This window comes from Lissotriton helveticus, chromosome 7 (assembly GCF_964261635.1).
Source record: "Lissotriton helveticus chromosome 7, aLisHel1.1, whole genome shotgun sequence".
Classification (NCBI taxonomy): Eukaryota; Metazoa; Chordata; class Amphibia; order Caudata; family Salamandridae; genus Lissotriton; species Lissotriton helveticus.
The window spans coordinates 1,616,358,163-1,616,382,911 of NC_136068.1; the positions used below are offsets into that span (position 1 = coordinate 1,616,358,163).

Below are 24,749 nucleotides of genomic sequence, written 5' to 3' on the forward strand. Positions count from 1 at the left end.
GATGGAAGCCAGCTCCAACAACAACAAAGATTTTTTCCATCATCAAGAAACTCACCACCCCAGAAGCCTCCGCCAACTCCATCACCCCTTCTTAGGAACGCTGTGACAACCTCCCAAACTGCTTCAACAGCAAAATTGAAAAGACCTATAATTCTGAAAAACAACAAAACCCTGAGGACATCATCGGCAAGCTGCATACCGACCACTCGGTTGGACAACTTACTAACTTGTGAACATGCACAGAGGAAGATACCACTACTATCATACAAAATGTCGACTCTGGGGCACCCACAAACCCATATTCACATCACATTTACAACTTAGGAGGACCTGTGATCAGCAAATTCCTCTTTCACATCAACTCCTCTATGAAGTCCACAACGTTCCCTGGGAACTGAAAGCATGCTACAGTCATGGGCTCCTTTAGAAAGTGTCAGCAAACCACAACAAACTGAGTAATTTCCGCCCCATCTCCCTACTACCATACCCAGCTATGGTGATAATAAGGCCGTCAACCTGCAACTCTGAAACCATTGGGAGCTCCACAACCTTCTCGACCACTCCTAATCTGGCTTCCAAAGCAATCACAGTACAGGGACAGCCCTTGTCGCCCCCACAGATAAGATCCGGATCCATCTAGACCAAGAATAAACTGTCTTCCTTATACTGCTGGACCTCTCGGCTGCGTTCAATGCAAAGTCGCACCCCACCCTCATCAAAAGACTACACGCAAAAGACATCGAAGGTCCAGCTCTCTAACAAATATGCTCCATCCTCACAGTGAGTCAGACTCCCTCCCTACACATCAAACCCTGCGGAGTACCTGGAGGATCATCTCTCCGCTCCACCCTATTCAACTTGTACTTGACCCCACTTGCCAACATCATCGGTCTCAAAGCATCTGCATCATCTCCTACGCCGATCTCATTCTCCCAATGTCAGACAAGTCCCCAAAGGCCTGATCCAGCTTCACCAATTGCATGATCTGCTTAGCAGAATGGATGAAAAACAATTGCTTGAAACTCACCTCGGACAAGATAGAAGTGCTGATCTTAGGGAACAAGAACTCCTCCTGGTACTCCACCTGGTGTCCATCAGAGCCTGGCCCAACACTATCGTCAACTAACCATGCAGCAAATCTGGGAATCATCTTAGATTATAAATTTGACATGGCCTACTAGGTGAACACAGTTGGCTCCTCCTGTATACTACGCATTATCAGAAAAATCTTCACATGGATCCCCAAGACCACAAAGCGTACCATCACTCAAGTCCTTGTCACCAGAAGAATAAACTACCTCAATGCACTCTATGCAAGAATCCACAACCACCTTCTCGAGTAACTCCAGAACACCACAGCCAGACTCATCTTGGACCTCCCATGGCACACCCACATCATGCCTCACCTCTGAACTCTATTGGGTTTCGATACACAAACGTTGCCAATTGAAACTTTTCACACATGCATACAAGGCACTGTACAACATAGGAACAGATTATCTCAACTGCCACCTCCACTCCCACCATCACACCAGACACCTACGCTCTGCCTCACACTCTCTCTCGCACACACCCCTCGCATCTGCAAAACAGGAGGCCTTTTCCACCCAAAACTTGAAATGACCTCCGACACATCAAAGCCACCTCCTCTCTTCTGGAATTCCACAAGAAGCAGATGACCGACACGCCTGCTCTAGAGCCTAGATACCCTTTGGGTGATGAGCAGCGCTTTACAAGTCCAGATACCATAACATACCACTTGGTCCCTTATTGTCAGTCAGTCAGTCAAAAAGGCTTTATTTCGACATATAACAATATCTTAAAAAGCATACAATCAATAAAAAAATACTTTTCAGTACATTTAAAATAAACCGTAACTTTCTGCTATCAGAAAATGGATCTATAGGTTTTAAAAATAAGCATTTAGTTTAAAACAGACCATGGTAAAAAGTGTAATTAAACAATTTGCCTAAGTCTTTTTGACCGGATTCGCCATGCCCACCCAAGGTACTTCGAGGTGGCACATGCGTAAAAAGTACGAGTGTCCGAATAAAGAATTCTTAAGGCCACGTTGCAATGCCTAGTGCCCAGAGTACGACACATGGGTTTGAGCCATTTTGACCGTGGAACTATATATGCAGGACACTCGAATAAAAAGTGGGGGACAGATTCTCTGCGCTGTGGGCAAAAGGGACACCACGGAGCAGTCTGGTATGGGATTTTCCAGTGGCAAGTAAATTCCATTACGGGGAGAAGACCAATTCTGAATTTAAAGTACAGGGACCTTTCCCAAGAGGCTGAGATGGTGTCCAGATACAGTTCTCTATAGGGGGTATCTTTGGACTCCATGAAGTTTCTAGTCGATTTGCATATCGAGGTGGAGGAATTCCTTCTGTTTGTCACCCAATTCCAATAAAGTTGTTTTATTGTGGATTTGGGGGGGGCTGACTGTTGGTGCCAAGCTTCTTCCAGCCCCAGATTGGTAAGTAAGGCTTTGATATCCGTTAGCCACTTTATTTTCGCCCACCCTGCCGAACTTAGTAACTCCCGTAGACCATCCGCATAACTTGAGAGTTCAGGAACTCTCCAGATGCGAGCCCACAGAAGCAAAGGGCGTAACTTCGCTAGATCTTCTATAGCCCGACAGCCCATGTCCAATTGCAGAGGCAAGATGGGGACAGACGGGCCAAGGGACATCAAGCTTCTCAAGAAGGAATTCTCAGCTCGAGTAAGGTCTTTCAAGTTCGACATTCCCCATAATTCCGCCCCATACAAGGCAGCACTTACTCCTCTGGCCGCGTAGATGTCCAATACTGCAGCTATAGGTTTAGTTGAGGCTGCTCTCTGCTCTTTAAGCAGGGTCCCGGTTATTCTTTTTAGGTTTAGCAACATTTTGAGCAGATGCTGGTCCCATTTCATGGAATCCACCAACCTGATGCCCAGATAATCGAAGGTTTTAGTCCTGTCCAATGCCACGGAGCCCAATGTTGGCGGAGGGCCCAGTTTTTGCGGAGGGTTCAAAATAAGGTACTTTGTTTTATCTGTATTTATACAGAGTCCTCTTTGTTTACAAAAATCGTCAAAGCCTGAGAGAAGCTGTTGTAGGCCCATTGGCGATTTTGAAAGGAGCAAAGTATCGTCCGCAAAAAGCAGGGTGGGGATGGAGCGACCTGCCAGACGAGGGGCATCTGCTGGAATCCTTGACAAGTGGTCCACCACCCCATTAACATAGAGCGAAAAGAGTGTTGGGGCAAGAACGCACCCTTGCCGCACTCCTCTGTTCACATCTATTCTTCGGGTTTTTTGGCCATTGGGACCCCAGCGAATTTGGGCGTAGTTGGTTTCATGGAACTTCATGACCAGGTGGAGCAGGTAAGGTGGCAGGCCAAGATCGTTAAGAACCTTCCAGAGTTTATTTCTGGGGACCAAATCGAAGGCCGTCCGGAGGTCGATGAAGGCCAGATATAATGTACCCTTCCCAATTGTGACGACCTTCCAGTGGATCATAAGAAGCCTTAGCGATTGTTCAATTGTTCCAGTGCCAGCACGGAACCCTGCCTGAAAATCCGAAAGGATCCTGTTCTCATCTGCCCATTGCTGTATTCTTGTTAAAAGAACCTTGCCTGCAACTTTTTGTGAGCAGTCGATCAGGCTGATTGGCCTGTAGTTCCCTGGGTCATCTCTCGAGCCTTTTTTGTGAAGGGGAACCACTTCAGCGGCCATCCAAGAGGCAGGCAAAGGTGCGCCTTCCAAAGCAGCATTCAAAACCGAAGAGATCAGTGTGCTCCAATCATCTATGTCAGCTCGGAGCAAGTCACCCGGAAGACCATCGGGGCCAGCCGCCTTGCGTGGAACCAAAGATTTTATTGCACTTTCCGCTTCTATCTTAGTAAACAGACATTCCTCGAATCTTTCCATCACTCTTAGGGGCTGTGGGAAAACAAAATCCAACGCTTCAACTGCGGATGCCGTATACAATTTCGAAAAATGTGTAAACCATAAGTCCTCGCTTATATTACAGGTGATAACTGTATCAAGGGGTCTGTTCTTCTTGTGAACTAAGTCCCAGAAAGCTTTTGCGTTTTTTCCGCCGCTGGCAGCTCGGAGATCCTGCCAAAACTTGTCTTCCCAGTCTCTCTTTGCTGTTTTGAGCTCCAATTTATAGCCCTTCCGTTCAGTGGATATTAGGGTGGCATTACCACTTTTCACCGCCAGTATCAGGGCTCTCTTCTTGGCACGACACTCCTTCGTGTACCATCCTGACTTGCCTTGTTGGTTTTTACGATTAGGGTTCCCATTTTTTACTTTGGCCTTGAAAAGGTCCCCAATTGAGAGTGAGACCTCACAGAACAATGCTGTAATCTGATTAGGGCAAATAGGCTGACTTTTTAAAATGGCACAGGCTGTGGAAGTAACAGTTCTGATACATGCCATTTTCTCCTCATCTATTGCCACTTTGTCCCATTTCAAGCGTCTTAAGCAGTTTGTTGGGACCACTCCTCCCAGTGGCCCTGTTGCGAGAGCGTCATGGTTTCCATTTCCAGGGAAGTTCTCTTTCCACCAGGTTGATAGTGTCAAAGAAAGGGCGTTATGGTCACTGTCCAGGGAGGGTAGGACTACCATATCCTTCATGTGAGCCCACAAAGAAAAGTTTAGAAGGATATAATCGATCCGGGAAGAATGGCCGACCCTATTATATGTATGAGCCCCCACTAGGTCTGATGGTGTCCTCCCATTGACTGCCCTTAGACCATGCTCTAAAGTGAGGGAATTTAGTTGGATGATTCTGGGTGTCCAACTATTTATGATGGGCAAGTCAAGTGACGGGACACCTCTCCTAGAATCTTCATCATTTAGATCCAGGGATTCATCGGGTAACAAAGGCTCAAATGTGCAATTGAAGTCCCCCATGACCAAAATTAGGGAATCGCTACAGCACTCACCCAGGGCTACCTCCAGGTCCAAGAGCGTTGGTGACAAAGCTCTCCCGGTGGCCCCTCGTGTATAGATATTAAAAATCTCCAGTTTTTCTGCTCTCCTTGGGCAAGTTACAGTGAGATGCATCAAATCTGGAGTTTTTGGGGGGTGATGGTGTACCCTCCATCCCAAAGTAATGTTTATCCAAACCAAGAGACCTCCGAAGGGGCGACCTCTTCCCGAGGCTGGAATTTCTGCCGGGACAAAAAAGGTGGCATTACCTACTCGGTGCCTTGGTTCTACGCACCATGTCTCTTGAAATGCGCAAACTGAGTGGGGTTCAACGAGCGCCACCCAGTCTGGGACATCTAGCTTGCTGCTTAAGCCTGCCACATTCCAACTAATGATTTTCAAAGGGGCAGGATGCTGGGGCTCATTATAACCGCTATTCCCACCCTGAGGACCCGAAGTTTGAGGACTATCCCCTAGTTCAAGTTTATCTGTCCCATCACCTGAAGGAAAGGGTAGGATTGGGATAGGCGAGGGATCGGGCACAACAATGTTGGTCAGCGGTACCTCCCCTACCAGAGAAGTTGTGTCAGCCCTTTGGGGGGAGACATTTGTTACCTCTAAGGTGTTAAGTCACCAGCCCCAACCCTGTGGAGTGGTTGGTTGGGAGGGGGTCCATGCCCTTGCTCTAGGATCCAAGGTCGGGTAATGAGAGAACCATACACCTCTACCCCCATCTTGAAAGAACTTATTATTATTATTATTGAGCCCCATTAAGGGGGGAGGGTGATAAAAATACCCCAAATCCCTAGTTTGTATGTCGCAAAAGTTGTGCTGCGACTGTTGGTTACAAATCATACCAGCAGCTCTGGGATCATTGAAATTAATCAACACACAGTCCCCGGTAATAGCCTTGCGTCTGTTACCGATCCAACCCACCCTTCGGACGAAGGCTATTCTACCATCAATGTGCCCTGGGAGGGGTCTATTAGCTTTTAGCCAGGAGAGCGTCTTGTGTTTGAGTTCAGAATAGGACTCACAAGAGCCCTCGTCAAGCTCAGGTACCCCTGTTAGAATAACCACATAGGGCTTGCAGCCAGGCGGAAGGCTAGCATTTGGCGTACGCCGTTTTATCCTGTCTTTGGCTGGGGATTTTCTTGTAGTTTTTGCTGGGGATTTGGGCGCTACATGCGAAGCAGAAGTAGAAGGGGATGTGATTATAATTGCGGCGCCCTTGCTTACGGTCACTATATCTCCAGTTGCCTTAGTTTGGGAAGTAATAGGCTTGGGATTTGCAGCAAATTTGACCTTGGGTGCCTTTGGTACATGGGTGCTGGATTTGTTCATTGGACATGCCAAACTAGGCTCAGGGGTAGGGGTCGGTGGGGGGGGTATGGTTCCAGTAATAGGTTTGGGAGCCTTAGCCGAGGCAGGCGTTTTTGAACTAGGTGAGGGATCAGGGAGGGCTGTCGGATTAGACGGAACTGTTGGAGCGGCACCGCTCCTTAGCCCACCGTTTTCTTCAGCCTGAGTTTTAGCGTGAAATTTAACTAACGATTTCACTGCATAAAAATTGTCCAGCATTGACTGCTCGAGTGAGGCTAGTTTGCGTGTGAGGCCATCGATCTTATCTACGAGTGGCATCACCACAGACTTAATGATGCTCTCAACTTGGAGGAATATGCTAGCATCTATAGGGGCCAGTTGCCCAGGAGTGCCCTCGACAGCAGCGTCTCCAATATGGGGCGCTTGGGGTTTTGAGCGAAGAACCTGATTCGGGGTAATACCCCCTTTTGGTGTGATGTTCCTACTAACCTTACTATGAGGTTTTAGAGAGCCTCCCCTACGGGGACTAATGGGGCGCTTTCTCTTCTTTCGAGGGACGATGCCTAGGGTTAGATTCCCTACAGGTACAGTTTCGGGGACTACCACTCTAGGAGTGTTAGTATCAGAATGGCCTGCAGTGGATGGGGAATTCACAGCTGTATTAACAAACACATGGGGGCTCGAATCATCAGGGGTATTGAGAGTGCAATCTGGAATCTGCCTCTCTGGTGATGGAACACTAAAAAGAGAGGAAGTGGAGTGTGTCGGGTCGAGCACAATACTTGGAGCTGTGGTGGTTACCCTTTCTAGGCTAGCCCTAATCCGACTCACTCTCTCATCAATGGTGGGGGAATCAACTATTACTAAGGGAGTTGATGGAATATGACCAGGGCTATCAGCTAGGGCAATGGCGCCCAAAGAAGAGCGCTTATTAGACGTGCTAAAGGAGTCCCGAGACAACCTTCGCTCAGCCAAGATTATCTCCTTCTCAACTATGGAAACAGCACGGGTTATGAACTGGTCCATAGTGCCTATAACAACGTCTCCAGCAGATTTCTTTGTCTTACAAGACCGGGTTCCTGAAGCCATATTCCTGGTGGCTGGAAGTCCGCTTTGTGGGGCCAAGGGATGTGGCCCAGCCCGGCCTCCTCTGGCCCCGGACGGCCACAGACGGTCCCGCCCTTGTCCCGGGCTTCTCCCGGCGCGCTCCCGCTCGCTCCCGCGTAGCGGTAGAGCAAGCGTCTGTAAATAGATGGTGTGATTGGTGAAGGGGCGGGGCTTGCAGGGAGAGCGGCCCAGGTGATTGCAGGCGGGCTATCAGGGACTCCTGGGATATGGAGTCCCTGACCACGCTGCTCGCAGCCCTGCAAGGCTTACCGGCACCCTTGGCGTCTGCACGCACTCCCGAAGTTCCTCTGCTCCCAGACACGAAGCGGGACCCGCGGAGCGGGTCCGGCGAGGGGTAGCCTGGGTCCACAAGAAGGAAGCTGTTCCACCAGCAAACGGGCAGCAGGTACGCACAAAGAAAGTCCCCTATTGTGTGACGTGGTGGATTCTAGCAGCTCTCAAATATAATGACAACAGCAGATAGTGGCAAGTCTCAGGTTATATTATTTTGGAGCTCGGATGCTATTCGTTTCCACAAAATATCCAAGCAGAGTCGTTCCCAGTAGCGGCCAAGTTTGATCATGTGAAGGCACACCATTGGATTTGTGTGATCCTATTCCAACAGCCCCATGTTACATCATAATATAGGACTTGTTTGCTTGAAATCCTAACTCTGTGGATCGCATTCGGTCATAACAGGACAGAATCCTAACAGCTCCCACAATAGATAAGATCTGATTCTGATCCCAGCTAGTCCTCCAGTAGATCTCACTATGTCTCAAATCGTATCTTTATTAGATTGCAGATTTCACATTGGATCCTCATTGTGCAGGTCCTGTGTAGGGTCATGCTGGGATTGGTCCAGCGAGTCTCATCTAGAGTCATGAGTGGGTAAATCTGAGCAGGACCCACATAGGGTAATTACTCTATGGGATCGTAGATGATCCAACATCAAATCATGTCAGTGCAGTGTTCCAATAACAATGGTCTGCTTTTTGGCTTTGAGGGTCGACTATGCTTTTATATTCACTTTGTTACATTCTAATGCCTGCCCAAGACACGGGAGCTTTTCAGGTTGTGTTGCCTACTAGGTGGTGACTTTCCGGCAGTGTTGTAGTCCCTGCTAGCTTACCTGCTCAGTTTGAGTGTTCTAAAGCCATACCTTCCTTTCTTTCCACAGCTGCATCTGGCTATGGAACGCAGACCGTCCGCCTGAGTAAAGATGCTGTTAAGGACTTTGACTGCTGCTGCCTGTCCCTGCAGCCCTGCAAAGACCCAGTTGTGACGTGAGTATCATGGTCTGGAGCTTGTGTGCCTCTCGGGGACATCTTGAATGTCTGTGTTGGGAAGGAGGATTTTGGACAGGAAATGCAGAGCGCATCAGGTATGGAGTAAATAAGGCATAACTCCTTCCTATCACCCTGCTCTCGCTCATACTAGTACTAAAAGAAGTAGGAGCGAGAGAAAAAAATGGCGGTATAAAGAATATTATTACAAAGTGAAGTAGGAGGAGAAGGAAGGTAGGGGTCGAAATAAGGCAAAGAGATGGTTGAGTTGGGGATAGCAATAAGGTGGGGGAAGGTGAGATAGCTATAAAGATCGATACAGAGCAGTGGAACAAGCAAGAGGTAGGCACAGAAAAGAGCAAGATGGATACAGTTTTAGAGTGAGGTACAGAGAGCTAGAAATAAGGAGAATACAATTTAGAGGGGTAGTATTGGGACACAGTGAGATAAGATAAAAAGGTAGGTAAAATAGAAAGATGGGAGGTGGAGGGATGAGGCAGAGAAGAATAGAGACATGCAATGTAAATAGAGACTGATGTAGAGGGAAGGGCAAACTGCGAAGAGACCTACAACAACAGGTCAGAAAAGAGTAGTGAGACAGAGAGAAAGAGGTAGGTGAGTAGGAGACGAAGAAATAAGGTGTAGAGAGAATAAGGTGAGGTTGATGGAGAGGTAGAGTGAAAGAGTGTACAGTTGTGAGGTAGAGACAACGGAGGGGTAGCTAGATATATAAAGGGAAGCAAGTAGAGAGATAGATGAGAGAAAAAGCCTAAGTTGAAATAGAGAAGGGTGTGCACAGGGGGTTGACAGAAATGATGAGATAAGGTATTGGTAGACAAAAGGAATAAAGTAGTGAGCAGTATAAATAAACAAGTAGAATGAAAGGAGGTGGAGAGGTGATGTAACAATCATGATGAAATAAATTCAGAGTTCAGGTAACGATAGACTGGGTAGAGAAAGGAAGTGAGAGAGATGTGTGGTAGAGAGAGAAATAAGTTAGAGAGGTGCTATAGAGAGAGGACTGAGAGTTGGATAAGTACAGAGAAAGATGAAAAAAATGGGGGAGAAATACTGTAGAGGTAGACACAATGATCAAGAGCGAAGTGAAATCCTAGCAGTGAGGTGGAGTTGATAGAGGTGTATTGGGGAAAATACAAATTAGCCATTGGTGAGGTAACAAGAGATGCAGAGGACGGTATGTACATAGGTTTAGAGAGAGAAAGCAAGAGAAAAGGGCGAGGTACAGGTGAGAGAAAGTAAGGAGAGAGAGGGAGATTCTCATTCAATTTAAAAGCCAACAATTGCATGAGAGTGCAATGGTTCTAGTTGGCAAATGGAAGCTTGCATGGCCAGTTTTAAGAATAAAATAATCTGTTTTTTAACAGACTGTTATTCTAGTAATACGGTGGATTGTCCTAATCACTGTACTGGGGGAGCCTTATAAGGTGGGGGACCTGGGCAGTTGTCCTCTTTGCCCAGGCCTTAAAATGTATCTGCTCACTTAGGAGGCCCTGTACTTTTCACATGGAAACCCTTGGATATTGTAGTCCCCTGTCTCTTGCGTCTCATGCTTTCCCTGGTCTATTTCCACACTGGGTTTGTCTGTGAACGTAAGGGACTAATAGATTTACTTAACAGATCTGTGTCTGTTCCGATGGTCACATTTGAATTCGGGCAAGTCCACTCAATCGTTCATCCTCCCAGGGTTGATTCAATAAGTAGCATTTAGTTGGATAACAATAAACATCTACTATCTCTCAGCAGTGCCATTACACTGCCTCGTAAGTGAATGTTGTACACTACAAATATGCATGTTATGTTATGTAACTTAGCTGCCACAGCCTCTTCTCACATGGCTTTGTCTTCTGAGAGGTTTCTGTGACCAGTATACGTGAGGTGTCCTTGGCAAGCACTGTCCCTGTAACAAAACTCTGGGAGGGTGACTGTAGGAGCAGTGCTTCTCTGTTGGACCTTAGGATGGTGTTTGATCTCTTTTCAATCATAGGATTCAGAACTGAACTGGAGACTGCTAAGATCGACAGGTAACTGTACCCCTGGTCCTGGCTGGTCACGGTGACTTGCTCTTTGTCGGAGGTGCCACCCCCTGAGACTGCCCATATAGCTTTTTCCAACTTGCTTGTTGTGACTAATCCTAAGCCAGGATCCCAGTAGATTAAAAAGATTTTTAGTTGTTGTTGTTAATTTGTATATTAAATTTTCAAAGAAATAAGACCACATTGCAGCATAGTATAATCATGTACATACATATTGTCAAAGTGCGATGAGTGACTAAGCGGAAACAGGAGAGTCTCGAGAAGGTGAAAGGATAGGTAGAAGACAGAACAATCAATCATTCAGTCGATAATCAGAATTCCATAAATTCTAACCTTTGGGTCCGTGAAAGTTAAGCATAAAACCAAATTGTAGGAAAGTGGAATCTGCTTTCATGGTTCCACCCACTTTTTGCCTGGTGTATGTGTTTTGTACTGTAGACTGCTAATCAGGACCCCAGCAACTATATAATGGCTACACTGAACCTGGTCATGTTTGGTAACAAACATGTTGAAATCGTACCCTAAACTGAATCCGGTGCTGGAAGTATGATCCCATGTACTGAGGACCCCCTTGCGCACCCCCTTTACTCGCGGTAACTGCCTTTCCGGGTCTGACAGCAAGCTAGTGCTGCTGCCGACCACAGACCAGATTCTGCCCTCCTGCTGCTCAGCTCGAGCAGGGAAAGGTAGAACAATAGGTTTCTTGTCACAGGGAGGTCTGACCACCTCTCAGACAGGACTTAGTGTATAGGCCCGCGGTGGGGGCGCTTGCCAGCACCAGCAGACTGCTTTGAAGGGCACATTTGGTGCCCTCTTGCATACCCTTGTTTGAACCAGTCCAGGAACCATTGATTCCTGCAATAGCACGAAATTGGACACTATGCCGAAGTGGATCCACTGGGTTCATGAGGAGCTAGCGAGTGCCCGTTCTCCAATAACATGTGCTCATCCGGTTCAGACCTTAAGTCTAGCTCCCCGGTGGGAGCAGTGTCACTCTACTACCCACTCCCTCCACCCCCCCCAATGACCGGATCCACTTCGCCCTATGTCCACCCAGTGTGTCCAGCATGCAGCACCAGACTTGGAGATCCCTTTCCGTATGTCAGTGTTTACCCTCCGGAGTGGACATTCCTCTGCTACTGCCCACTCCAGAAAATCAGTCCTCCACTCAGAGAGAGCTGGTGAGGTAGTTCTGGCCCCCTTATGGCTACGCTGCATCTCGCCAGCAGGAGGCCCAAATTTGTTCCGCATCTTTCTCCCCTCCTTGGGAAGAGGTAACAGCAGGCAGTAGCGTATGGAGAGTTCCACCTCCACCACTTTTACCCTCTGCCTGGCCTGCTATCAGTTAGGGAACAGCCAGCTGATTCAGGAACCCTCTCCACCCCTGGAGCCTCCACTGGTGCCAGAGCAGTATATACCACAGCGAGTTGATCATGTAGTAGTCTGGTAATGGCTACCTGAACCATTACCATCGAACCCTTTGCACCACGAAGGGCAGAATTATTGGTAGAGGGCGTTTTCTCTTGAGTACCCAAGCCAACATTCATCCTGATCTATGGCCTTTTCTATGAAGTCATTGCCTATAATATTTCTGGACATGGCAGTCCGGTCTGTCCCAGATTGTAGCAACCATCCTATGTGCCTCTGCCAGTGATGCCTTGCTCAACTCCCACCCCTTCATTCGACTTTGCAGCTCAAGAGTTGTTGTTCCCTTTCACCCAACTCCCGTTCTAGCTTCCTCCTGATACCTTATTTCTTACGAAGACTCCCACCCCTCACAACTTCCTTCAGTGCCCCCATTGTGCACCACAAGAGCTTGCAGTGTGCCAATTCATGGTGAAAAAACTCTGGAGCGCATCCTGCTAGTAAATGGCATATCCCGGGTCCCCCAGAGCCTCAGGTTTAAACCTCCATAGTGGGATACGGACCCGATGACTCTTCACGCTACACCCCAATAGTTGTTGGGCATGTCTGAGAGAAACCGTACCAGGTAGGCATCTTCACGACATTGAGGACTCCCACAGTAGATTAAAAAGATTAATTGCATCATTTTATGAAAAGCAGTGATGTGTCTCTTTGAAAATTCACTTCTTGGAACCCTCCGGTGTATTTTTGTTGAGGGCATGTTTGAATGTTGTGTTTCTCACACTTCTGTAATTTGTCTCTCCTTTGCTTTTTTTTTTTTTTTTTTTTTTTTTTTACAGCCCGGATGGGTATATCTTTGAGAAAGAAGCAATCTTGGAATATATTTTGCATCAGAAGAAGGAAATTGCTCGTCAGATGAAGGTACCACATATTATGTGTATTGGGTTATTAATAGTATGCAGGTCCCGGAAACACACACGCTCACAGTACCTAAATCGTCCTAGGTAGTGCTAGCGAGGATTTGCATTATATGTTAAGGTCCCATGCAGGAGAGTATGCTTTCTCCCTGCAGAAGAGGGGGTGAAAATTGGTCTTAGTGTGCCTTCACCTAGCAGAAAAACATGTATTGCAAGACCTTTAGAGATTTTGAAAGGGTCAGAAGCTGTGATTGGTGTGAATCACTGGTAGTGTTTCCTGTCTGCAAAAGGGCATAAGAGACAAGAACTTGGAGGGTGCTTTTACCCTGGCTGAGGCTACAGAAGGTATGTTTTCATGGGCTGCTTTTCTCTTCATAGGAATCTCTGAGAAGGAGGTCACTGCATGGTTTTTTGCTGGCTGATGTAAGGGGTAGAGCCTAGAGAGCTTGTGTACTACAATTTTTTTTTTTTTTTTTTTTTTTTTTTTTTTTTTTTAAGAGAGTTTTATATAGCGCGAACTTGAACCGAACCGAATCAGTTATCAGAGCGCTTTACATAGCACCAGTTACTTTCATTTTTTTTTTTTTTTTAGGCACGGGGAGATTAAGTGATTTGCCCAGAATCACAGGGGTTTTTTGGCGTCGTTACCGAGACTCGAACCAAGTTCCATTTTGCGACCCAAAAATTATTTTACAAACCAACCTATGTATGGAAAAAGTTGAGTCGCAAAGTAAGGAATCCGAGTGGTTCACAATCCGACCTACTTCATGATTTTGAATGAGGTAGGTCACAAATTGCCACTCGCTGTGATTGGAGGCCGTCACAGGGATGCTGGGGCTCTGGGGTAAGCAGACCACCATGTCTGTAATGCATTTTAAATAAAGCAAAGTTTTTTTTTTTGCAGTCCGTTTTACTTAAAGGAGACAGAGCTGCATTTCAAAAGAAAAATACTTTTTACCTGTTTGCGAGTTTGCAGTGGTCCCATAGACCCTTGCTTACTCCCCAACAAACTGTTTTTTCAATGTTGATAAAGGGGAAGGGTTCCCAAGGTGGGACCGATTTCCTTTTGCAAATGGGTTACTACCTCATTTGAGCTGTCAGTAAGTTTGGAACTGAATTTTGTTCACAAAACCTTGATACACAGCATACTGATTTTGTCATCTGGAATGGTCACCTACAACATGTCTGTTCCAAATAACAAATCATTATCGATTTCTAAACACATTTAGTGATTCAGAAACTAGTTTCTGGATCACTAATTGGGGTTAGTATATAGAAAAAAGGGTTTTAACTTTTGCAAACCCTCTGATTTACCGGTTCAGATGGTTTGCAAATGCTAAAACCCTTCGTACATGAGATCCTGTGTGTTTTCTCCATGGAAGAGCCTCTGTAAAGAGCGACTATGGATTTCTTTTTTCGCTTCAGGCTTATGAAAAGCAGAAGACCCAAAGAAAAGCAGAAGTGCAGGAGTTGCAGAAAGCAGCAAAAGAATCTAAAGTTAAAGGATTTCTGGAAAAAGAAACATCGATCATCAGCAAACCCCTGAATCCTTTCATGGGTGAGTAAAATTCAGAGTGTGGAAGGTGATCTCATGGAGAGATGTGTGGAGAAAGAGAATCAAAAATGAGGGAGAGTTGAGAAATGCACACTACAGGAGATGTTTGTGTGAGTGAAGGGCTTGTCATATCATTGTAGTTTTCCACTTATGAAGAAATTAGATAAAACCTGCACACAGATAATCGGGGACCTCACACAGTTATCCATTAAAAAAAGTAAACAATTTTATTACAGTTGAAAGCACAGTCATCATTACAGTACTATATCATACTTCAATTGCAATGAAATACAGTGCAGCAATACTCATACACTAAGACAGTTATCCATTTTCAAGCATTTTTCCAGATGTTTTTCTAGATGCCAGACAGGCATTTACACCCCTTTGCCCTCTTTAACATCTCAGTTTTGAAATTCATAATTTTCCTTACTAGTAACTGTCCAGAGCTTCCTATTTCTAGTACTTGGCATTCAAAGTAAGGCCTGATTAGAAATTAGCATCTGCTAGAACAGTTTTATGCTTCTTACCGTAAAGATACCGGGCTACCTTGTGGGGGAGAAACCTGTGCTTTCCATTGAGGGAGGGCTTTTTAAAAATGTTAGTCCAGACTAGGTTTTATGTAACTGGGTAGGCGACCTTCATTATAAAGGATCCCAAAGGGCACAATGTTTCCTTCTCCTGTAATTACATCGTTTTCTTCTTTAATTATTTTTTTCGGAGCTTGAGCCATCTCTGTCTTGAACACTTTATTATTAATGGAGCTGATTTTTATAAATAAATGATTGAAGAGATTACCTATCCAGGCCCTATATTCGGAGCGCGACTTTTCGGCATATGCACCTACTAAAGTAGAAAGACCCTCTCAGTTGAGCTGGACCACAAGCAGAGTAGCTCGGGCAGAGCCCCAAAAATAACCAGTTAAAATTATTCGAGTGAGCCGGTTGTCAAATTTTCTGTGAGGATGTCAGACAACTGGCATCCATATTGGGCATGAATTAACAAACTACATTATATAGTATGCAAAGTAGTACAACTGTAGTACTACTTATAACAAAATACAATTCACAAACCTGCAGGGGTAAAACTCCACCTCCATGTCTCCTGTCTTTTCTGTGGAGGGATCCTCAAACATGTAAGTTTACTACTTAGAAGTACATATAGGAGGGACCAGGATGAGTGGCTGAAAAATTGGAAATACTTGGTACCAAATGTTATGTGGTTAGGGAGGACCAAGGAGGGGTTTACCACCAAATCAGCTTGGAGTACAGCTCTGACATATTATAGACTGGCTCCTGCATTATAGGGCTACCACGATCATATGTTGAATCCTGAAGGGAGAGTTATTGCAGTGTGTGTCTAAGCCAGTGGTGACTTGTAGAACATCTGAAGGCCCCTAGATCTGGATGTGACATCTTCAAAACTTTACTTGCACTACATTTCTCTGGTGGATTTTTAGCTCTTATAAATAGTAGTAGTAACATTATTGTTATGTCTCCCCATGGTCTAGGAATAGTGTGGAAATGTTCACACTGCTTTCACTGTGTATGTTTCAGTGTAGCAGTCTTCATCACTATGTTCAAGCATTTGGAAATATTGCTAACTGTTGTGGTGTTTTGGAGATTTACAGGAGGGACCCAGCCCAGCACAAGTAACAAGCTCAGTCGTGAAGAACAGGATAAACAGCTGCCCAGCTTCTGGATCCCCTCACTCACTCCTGAGGCCAAGGCAGCCACCTTGAAGAAACCCGTAAGTTGTTCATGGTTAAGCTGATGGCTGTACAAGCCTAACTATAGAGGATAATTTCCCAAAGGCTGCACTAGGAGAACTGTAGGGGGGGTGCTTTCTAGTGAAGAATGTTCTCTTTGGTCTAGTGGTGGTTGTTAATATAGATTAACGCACCAAGCCCTCTAGAAGAATGCTTGTTATAGGAGGATGTTCTAGAGTCAGAAGAAACTTTATTAACTCTAAATAAATGGATCATAAAGGTACAATAAAAGAAAATACATTAAAATACAATTAATATCCAACCATGTCTTATGCAGTACGTAATAGAAGCGATTCCTGACGACGCTCTATCATGCCTTGACCATCACCGATCCATGAAAAACCCGAATAAGAATAACGACATTACATATTTGAATTTAGTGTAAAAGGAATGGAAGGGAATTATAAGCCTCAACTAGGCATCTGCTATGCGCTCTCACCAACACAATTGTCACTTCTGAATGTCTAAGATGTGCTTAATTAGCTGGCTCAATATGGGGACCACATCACTGGAGTACAAAACCATATTCTCACACCTCAGGACATGAAAACAAATACCAAGGGGCCACAGCCCTGAGATGTGTGAGAGGCTAAAAGGGCCACGAGGAGTCCACTAATTAAGGTGTTGGTAGTTCAATACAGGAATTAAATAAAACTTGAAAACAATCATCACTTGTCAGAGTGCAAGTCTAAATAAATTAATTATATTATAAAGTGCAGATTCACAATCAGGCCCTCCTCCTTGTGCAAAAACCTACACTCCGGCACTGTAATGTAAACCGAACAAAAGAGAGGGAAATCCATATAGTGGGCCAACAGAGAGCTGCAACATCATATTGTCATGGGTTGTTGGTCATTGAGGGGCCCAGCGGTAACTTCCCCACTAATTCCCTGGGACCTTCTAATCTTTGTTACCAATCTGAAATGGGTATTAACAGTTATTATAATATCCTCAGAATTGAAGCTTTGAAGGAAGTAAAGTGCCTGCGTACAATGTCTTATGGAGAATTTGTTCAAAAGAGCTTTAACAGTACATGATCTGGGTGTAGAGTAAAACATACAAAATAAAGTAACATTTAAAGTACTTTGTGGAGAGATTGAATCCCAGGGGCAAGGATCACGGTAATAGTTGAATTAATTGGTTCTAAACCTCGAAATGAGGAAATTCTGATGGTGGTGGGCATTAAGTAGCAAATATGGTTGTGTACTTTCAGAAGGGCTCAGCGAAATATAAGATATGACAGAGGACCTGTTTCTAATCTTGATTCAGAAAAGGGGGTGGTGATGAACAGAGTGTCTGAATTAAGCAGACCACTCTTACCCAGTCCAAAGATCAGGGCTTGATCCATCACCGTTATTTAGCTCACTGCCCCATCCCAGCTCAGAACCTGGCTATATGCAAATTAGTCTGTCCCTGGCCCAGTGCATCATGGGAACAGGGCAGACCAAACTACCAAGCCAATTCTTCACCAGAAAGGAGACAAGCTTCCGGGGACCGGTTTCTGGCATTTCAGCCGTCGTCGGCCCGGCTTGCTTGAATCCTGATGGAGCAGTGAGCAAGGGACTCATGTCTGAGTATACCCTGCCACACCTATAGTGGCCAAAAACGATTCAGAAAAGGGGGTGGTGATGAACAGAGTGTCTGAATTAAGCAGACCACTCTTACCCAGTCCAAAGATCAGGGCTTGATCCATCACCGTTATTTAGCTCACTGCCCCATCCCAGCTCAGAACCTGGCTATATGCAAATTAATCTGTCCCAGGCCCAGTGCATCATGGGAACAGGGCAGACCAAACTACCAAGCCAATTCTTCACCAGAAAGGAGACAAGCTTCCGGGGACCGGTTTCTGGCATTTCAGCCGTCGTCGGCCTGGCTTGCTTGAATCCTGATGGAGCAGTGAGCAAGGGACTCATGTCTGAGTATATGTAAATATTTTGTCCACCCTAAGCGTGGAAGGGCATACTCAGATGTGAGTCCCTTGCTCATTGCACCATCAGGATTCAAGCAAGCCGGGCCGACGACGGCTGAAATGCCAGAAACCGGTCCCCGGTAGCTTGTTTCCTTCCCAGTGTAAGAATTGGCTTGGTAGTTTGGTTTGCCCTGTTCCCATCATGCACTGGGACAGGAACAGACTAATTTGCATATAGCCAGGTTCTGAACTGGGATGGTGCAGTGAGCAAAAAAACGGTGTTGGATCTAGCCCTGATCTCTTGACTGGGTGAGAGTATTCTGCTTAATTCAGAAACTCTGTCCATCACCACCCCTTGTTGTTAAATATTTTGTCCACCCTAAGCGTGGAAGGGTATACTCAGATGTAAGTCCCTTGCTCATTGCACCATCAGGATTCAAGCAAGCCGGGCCGACGACGGCTGAAATGCCAGAAACCGGTCCCCGGTAGCTTGTTTCCTTCCCAGTGTAAGAATTGGCTTGGTAGTTTGGTTTGCACTGTTCCCATCATGCACTGGGACAGGAACAGACTAATTTGCATATAGCCAGGTTCTGAACTGGGATGGTGCAGTGAGCTAAAAAACGGTGTTGGATGTAGCCCTGATCTCTTGACTGGGTGAGAGTATTCTGCTTAATTCAGAAACTCTGTCCATCACCACCCCTTGTTGTTAAATATTTTGTCCACCCTAAGCGTGGAAGGGTATACTCAGATGTGAGTCCCTTGCTCATTGCACCATCAGGATTCAAGCAAGCCGGGCCGACGACGGCTGAAATGCCAGAAACCGGTCCCCGGTAGCTTGTTTCCTTCCCAGTGTAAGAATTGGCTTGGTAGTTTGGTTTGCCCTGTTCCCATCATGCACTGGGACAGGAACAGACTAATTTGCATATAGCCAGGTTCTGAACTGGGATGGTGCAGTGAGCTAAAAAACGGTGTTGGATGTAGCCCTGATCTCTTGACTGGGTGAGAGTATTCTGCTTAATTCAGAAACTCTGTCCATCACCACCCCTTGTTGTTAAATACTGTTTCTAATCTTGGCAGACCTTGTGGCCTGGTACTTTGCATAACACAACTCCCTCAATGACCTTTTGGTGAAGGTGAAAAGGGTTGAGGGATTTTCAAATTGCCCTGGTCTGGGGAGGCCAGAGACCAGTCCCTAATCTCCCTCCGCCAAGGAATATCAAGGCCCGGGTCCAATGACAGGCAATTTTCAATGATCGCTTGATTAGTACTAGAGACTTATTGGTCCAAACTCGTCACCACAACATAATATGGCGGGTCTGTATTTTGTCCTTCAGGGGATTAGCCCCATCTCTTTGAGACAAATAAAATTGCAGTGCATTGAGCGAGGGAGAGCAAGTGACCGGCACACCTATTTTTGGTTATCTGTTACCCAGTTACTTTATTGAAGCCCCAGATCCCGTCTCATAGCTAGTCATGCTTAGGCATTTTGCCAGCTATATCGCTAGCAAGTCATGTACTGGTCTCCTTCCTCATTTGACGGCAGATCGAAAGAGGGTGTTAATACTCTTTCCAGACTCACTGTTTCTGGTTTCCAATTGCTTGTGCCAATGCCCAGAGTGATTAAAGACCAGACCCAGATAACTGAAATTATTCATAGTTTGGATGGGTTTAGAAGCAGAATTTGTTTTTATTTAACTGCAACTTTGGGACTGCAATACATAATAGTTTTACTGATGTTAACTTTAAGGCCCAATCCTTTCATGAAGGCTCTAAGAGGCTTTTTGCAGTTTGAGGCTATACACCACATGCATGTATAACGGGCTGCCAAAATCCAATCAAACATTTATAAAGCAGGGTCTCGAGGCACTGGAGATGTTGGTTGCTGTGTGTAGGTTTGTTAGTTTGAACATCCATATAAGTTCAGATAGGTTTCCTTCTTTTAAGTATTCTTAGATTATTCCTTTAGGCATCAATAGCCAGCGTTTATGACTTTAATGAAGATCCATAAACTTTGATTACAAGTAGATGGGTTTTTAGGTTTTGCCTACGCAATGCGTACGAAGTACGCATGCGCTAGCAAAATCTAATGATATCTCGATATCTCTCTATGTGGGGTCGGGTATCCGCCCCCTCCTCCCATTGGCTAGCTCCATAAATGGAGGCTAGCCATTGGTAGAGGGCTCTGTCTGTCAATCCCAGACCAGATTCGGGGGCGTTCCCGAGAATTTTTCCCTTTTGGCTACGTCACGCGACGTCAGCCAACAGCCGGGAACGCCCCCGAATCTGGTCCGGCATTGACGGCACCCGCCCTCAATACCGTCCCTTGCCGATTTACTCTTTCCACCTTCCCTCCTTACTGCTCGCGCCCAGCCGTCCGGAGCCCTCCCTTACAGCCCCCCACCACCCATCCGTCACCTCGCTGCAGTATTGACAGGCAGGGAGATGGGGCTGAATGAATCACGCAGATGGAGACACCAGAAGGAGACGCTTGCTCCCTGCCTCGCCGAGTCCGCAGCCTCCCCTCGCTATCGGAGCACCAAACTTCCAGGGACTGCCCCCTCCCTCCCCGCGGCCACCGTCTGAGGAGACTACAGCACCGTACCGGCGGTGGCTGGAGTAACGGAGCCAATATTTAGAGGAAGGAGCTGCCGCGACAGGAGCCCGCGCTAAGGTAAGGCGCTGCTTGCTCGTTCCAATGTTTGTTTGTCCGACGGGTGAGCAGGTCTGCTGAGACCCAGGCGCAGGGCAGCGCCTGCGGATTGGGGCATCTATGTGGGGCAGAGTTGGACCAGGCTGCAGCCGAGGGGACACCATGAGCGCGCCTTTCAATTTTGCCAGATGTTCTGGTCAGTGATTGGTGTGCACGCGGCCAGCAGCTGTGGTTCTGCAGCGCCGCGCGTTTACTGCTCTAAAGCACTTCATTAAAAGGCAGCCAGTCGTCATGCGTGTGCCTGCTACTGCACGATGAGCGCTTATTAAATGGCATCATTGCAGAGTCGCTGTGCTGCTGTGCGCGCCCGGTCCATGCCGCAGTTTACACCAGTGCTGCTGTTTGTGGCCGCGGAGGCTGCTTTCCCTTCAATTGTGCAGTGTGTGTTAGATTACTGTGGTATAGTTGGCAGATTACTTTCTGCCTACACCCCTGCTGATGGTGTCTGCCCTCACACAGCGCATCAGCCCGACTCAGATACAGCTGGCAGGCGCGAGAATGTGCCGGCGTCTGGCCTCTCCCAGGGTGCAGTCCGTGTCCTGGCCTCGCCCTCGACACATGCAGACGGCGCACAGCCACACGCATGATACCCCGGGACAGGTCTCGAGAACACAGGTCACAGCGCTCGCATGTGCCGGTGACCCCATCTCAAAAGCATGTTTAATCTGACAACGAAAACAATACGCAGCAGACCATAGACACGCGTAACTTCCGGATAATCTTACACACACGCAGAAGGTGGGCGAGCTGACAGGCCGCTCAGAAATCTTAGACTACCTGGGAATGAATGGAAATGACAGCCTAAAAGAGCACGTGTCACACGGCTATTCCTTCTACCCAGATCAAAGCATATTGATGACATCAGATGAGCGCTCCACTTTCTGGAGAAACACATACACCTCCCGAGGGTGAAAAAAGGCAATCGCTCCAGAGGATGTTAAGTGGAGAGGAAGGTATGCTCCTTCGGTGGAGAGGAGATGAATCCTAAATGAAGCGAGCACAACTCCTCCCCTGCACACATATACACAGACACGTAAGAGGTACACTAGCCCTGAACTATATACATCTCAGTGACGAGAGTCTCACCTACTGAAAAGGGAACACACTTGCAAACGTAATCTAGATATTAAAAAGGCGAGCAGGCTGCTGACCGGATGTTTATGCACAAATGTACACCATCACAGGACATGTGCATGCTCCAGCACCTACCACAAAACAAACCGAACCTAGCCACAGACACCTGTACATTCTCAAAGCAAGACTGACAGTAGCCACCAGCATAGTCTTTTTCATGAAAGGAAATATTATCAATGCAAGTGTAGAAACATCTAGCTGCACAGATACAAATACAGCATCCATAAATTATGTACATATTACTGTGTCTAAAGACAAACGCGGAAACAGGTACAACTCCGTTGCCAAGCGAACAAAACAAACCCATTAGGAGCTCCACGACACGGGAACAATTCATTCATAGAAACAGTCACGCATACACCGCCACAGACCACTGCAGTTTTCGAACATTAGCCAGATGAACACCTCCAATCATCGCCACAGAGGCATTTACAAAGACAAATGCATAAATCCACAAATATCAAGTCTATCAACACTATAAATAAAGACTTTAAAGAAGTGTGAGACGGGTTTTAACACAACAGTCCATTGTACACTCACAGAAGAGCCCCAAGGCATTAGACAAGTGCAAAATCTACAGATAACAAAACATGTTTTCAGGCAAAAACCACCAGAGACACAGGAGCACCCACAATTAATGAGGCAGTGTGAAATAAACCACCCCAAACATAAATGTAAATGGAGATAGAGCAGTATTGCCCCATCAAACAAGCTAAACATAAACTCCCTCCCAACCGCACTTTTTACTGACACAAGTACAAAGTGCACCAACCTACAGCAACCACTAGCAAACTCTCAAATAGGGCACGTGCTCTGGTAGTTTAGTTGCTGCCTGTGAGATTGGGAGACTCTGGCTCTATTCTGGTTTCCCATGGGATTTTTTTTTTCTTCCTTTGTCCAATCCCTCTTTTCTGCTGTATTATGGATGCTCAGATTTATGCCGACAGGCTCCCTCCAGCCTCACAGCAATAGGCAGTGGATATCAAATTAAACATTTGCAGATCAAATACAACCACAAAACATCACAATCAGCTAAAAAGAAAATATAATCTACTCACAACCAATACTCTGCTCGTGAAACCCCTTACACAGAAGTGTGTGCACAAACCTGTGCTAACACCCAAATGGCTTTTCAACGGAATCGCAAGTCAAACGTACAGCATCAAATATTCCCAGTGGCACAGACAACCAGTAGCACATGTCAACGAATTATATTGGTCCATAAATTCAGCGCGGAACAGTCCTATGCAACAACGAATTAAAGCCTAAAACTCCCTTCAGAGAAATAACCACCCAACACACTTGATTGAAAACGGTTTAGTAGACCGAGATGTTCCATTAAAATAATGTGTTTCTTGTGGGTAAGCATATGGCATGATTTTCAATTAGCAAGCATCACTTTGAGTTTAGCTTCAAGAAATCATTTTTGTGTATTGTGTCATTTTGGGGTCTTTTTGCATCACTCTTACAGCTTGACTGTCATTTCAAAGCACGTACACGGGTACTGATGAAACCAAAAAACGTATCTGACATTTTAGCAAAATTGCGAAGGATCTGTGTGACATTTCAGCTACTATAAACAGCAGCGACTGCTTAATACAGCACTGCAGCCTCAAGAAGTACGCCCCCCTCCCACCAATCCCTGTTAGGTAGTGGAAACTGTCCAAACTGGGGTGCAGACAGCCCCTCTCACCTTTCGGCCTGGTACCACTGCACCAGCCGCACTACTTCCCTACTGACCGTTCTCCACTTCAGCCCCGTCTAAATTACAATTCCTGCTTGTGACCCTTTTGCCTGCTTGTGCTTGTTTTCGTGACCCTGTTGCCTGCTTGTGCCTCCGTGTGCCCCTGTTGCCTGCTTGTGCCTCCGTGTGCCCCTGTTGCCTGCTTGTGCCTCCGTGTGCCCCTGTTGCCTGCTTGCGCCTCCTTTTTCGTGCCCCTGTCGCCTGCTTGTGCCTCAGTTTTCGTGCCCCTGTCGCCTGCTTGTGCATCCGTGTGCCCCTGTCGCCTGCATGTGCCTCCGTGTGCCCCTGTTGCCTGCTTGTGCCTCCGTGTGCCCCTGTTGCCTGCTTGTGCCTCCGTGTGCCCCTGTTGCCTGCTTGTGCCTCCGTGTGCCCCTGTTGCCTGCTTGTGCTGTGTGGGTGTGTGTGGAAGGCTCTGTGTGGGTGTGTGGAGGGCTCTGTGTGGCTGTGTGTGTGGGGGGCTCTGTGTGGCTGTGTGTGTGGGGGGCTCTGTGTGTGTTTGTGTGTGTCATTTGCGAGAGATAAAGCTAGTAGGATTGTAAATGACAATGCCATTTATTTATGTTAAAAAAAACATAAATAAAAATAATGTCAAGAGCAATGCCAATAGCTCTAACTTTAACAAAGGCAAAACCATTGCATTGTAAATGCTTGTTCTTTTGTGGGACCCATCAAATACCATCATGCATTCATTAGACAGTGCGTTGAGGAAACAGCTAATTCTTACTCTTGCATCTTCCTACATGCAGTTTTCTCAAGATATTGTTGAATGAGATATCAGTTTCTGTGCTGATACTGAACCCAAGAAATTTGATGATCAACCATTTTCGCAGAAAACAAATTCAATGTATTAAACCCCCCTTCAGGTTCTGTTCAGATTTTGCAGCACAATGTACCTGTGACCTCTAGTGAAAACCACTCCGTCCAGTTCATCTTCTCAGATGTTGTAGGTCA

The 24,749-nt window shown here is 46.3% G+C and overlaps 1 protein-coding gene across 2 annotated transcripts in view; it reads left to right on the forward strand.

The window, feature by feature from the left end:
- Positions 1–24,749, forward strand: part of NOSIP (nitric oxide synthase interacting protein) — a 68,760-nt gene that overhangs the window by 15,892 nt on the left and 28,119 nt on the right. For both annotated transcript variants that reach the window (XM_078655286.1, XM_078655287.1), the window contains exons 3-6: positions 8,540–8,645; positions 12,904–12,985; positions 14,407–14,539; positions 16,164–16,282. In XM_078655286.1, coding sequence (XP_078511412.1) covers positions 8,540–8,645; positions 12,904–12,985; positions 14,407–14,539; positions 16,164–16,282 — 440 coding nt within the window. The remainder of the gene's footprint in view (positions 1–8,539; positions 8,646–12,903; positions 12,986–14,406; positions 14,540–16,163; positions 16,283–24,749) is intronic.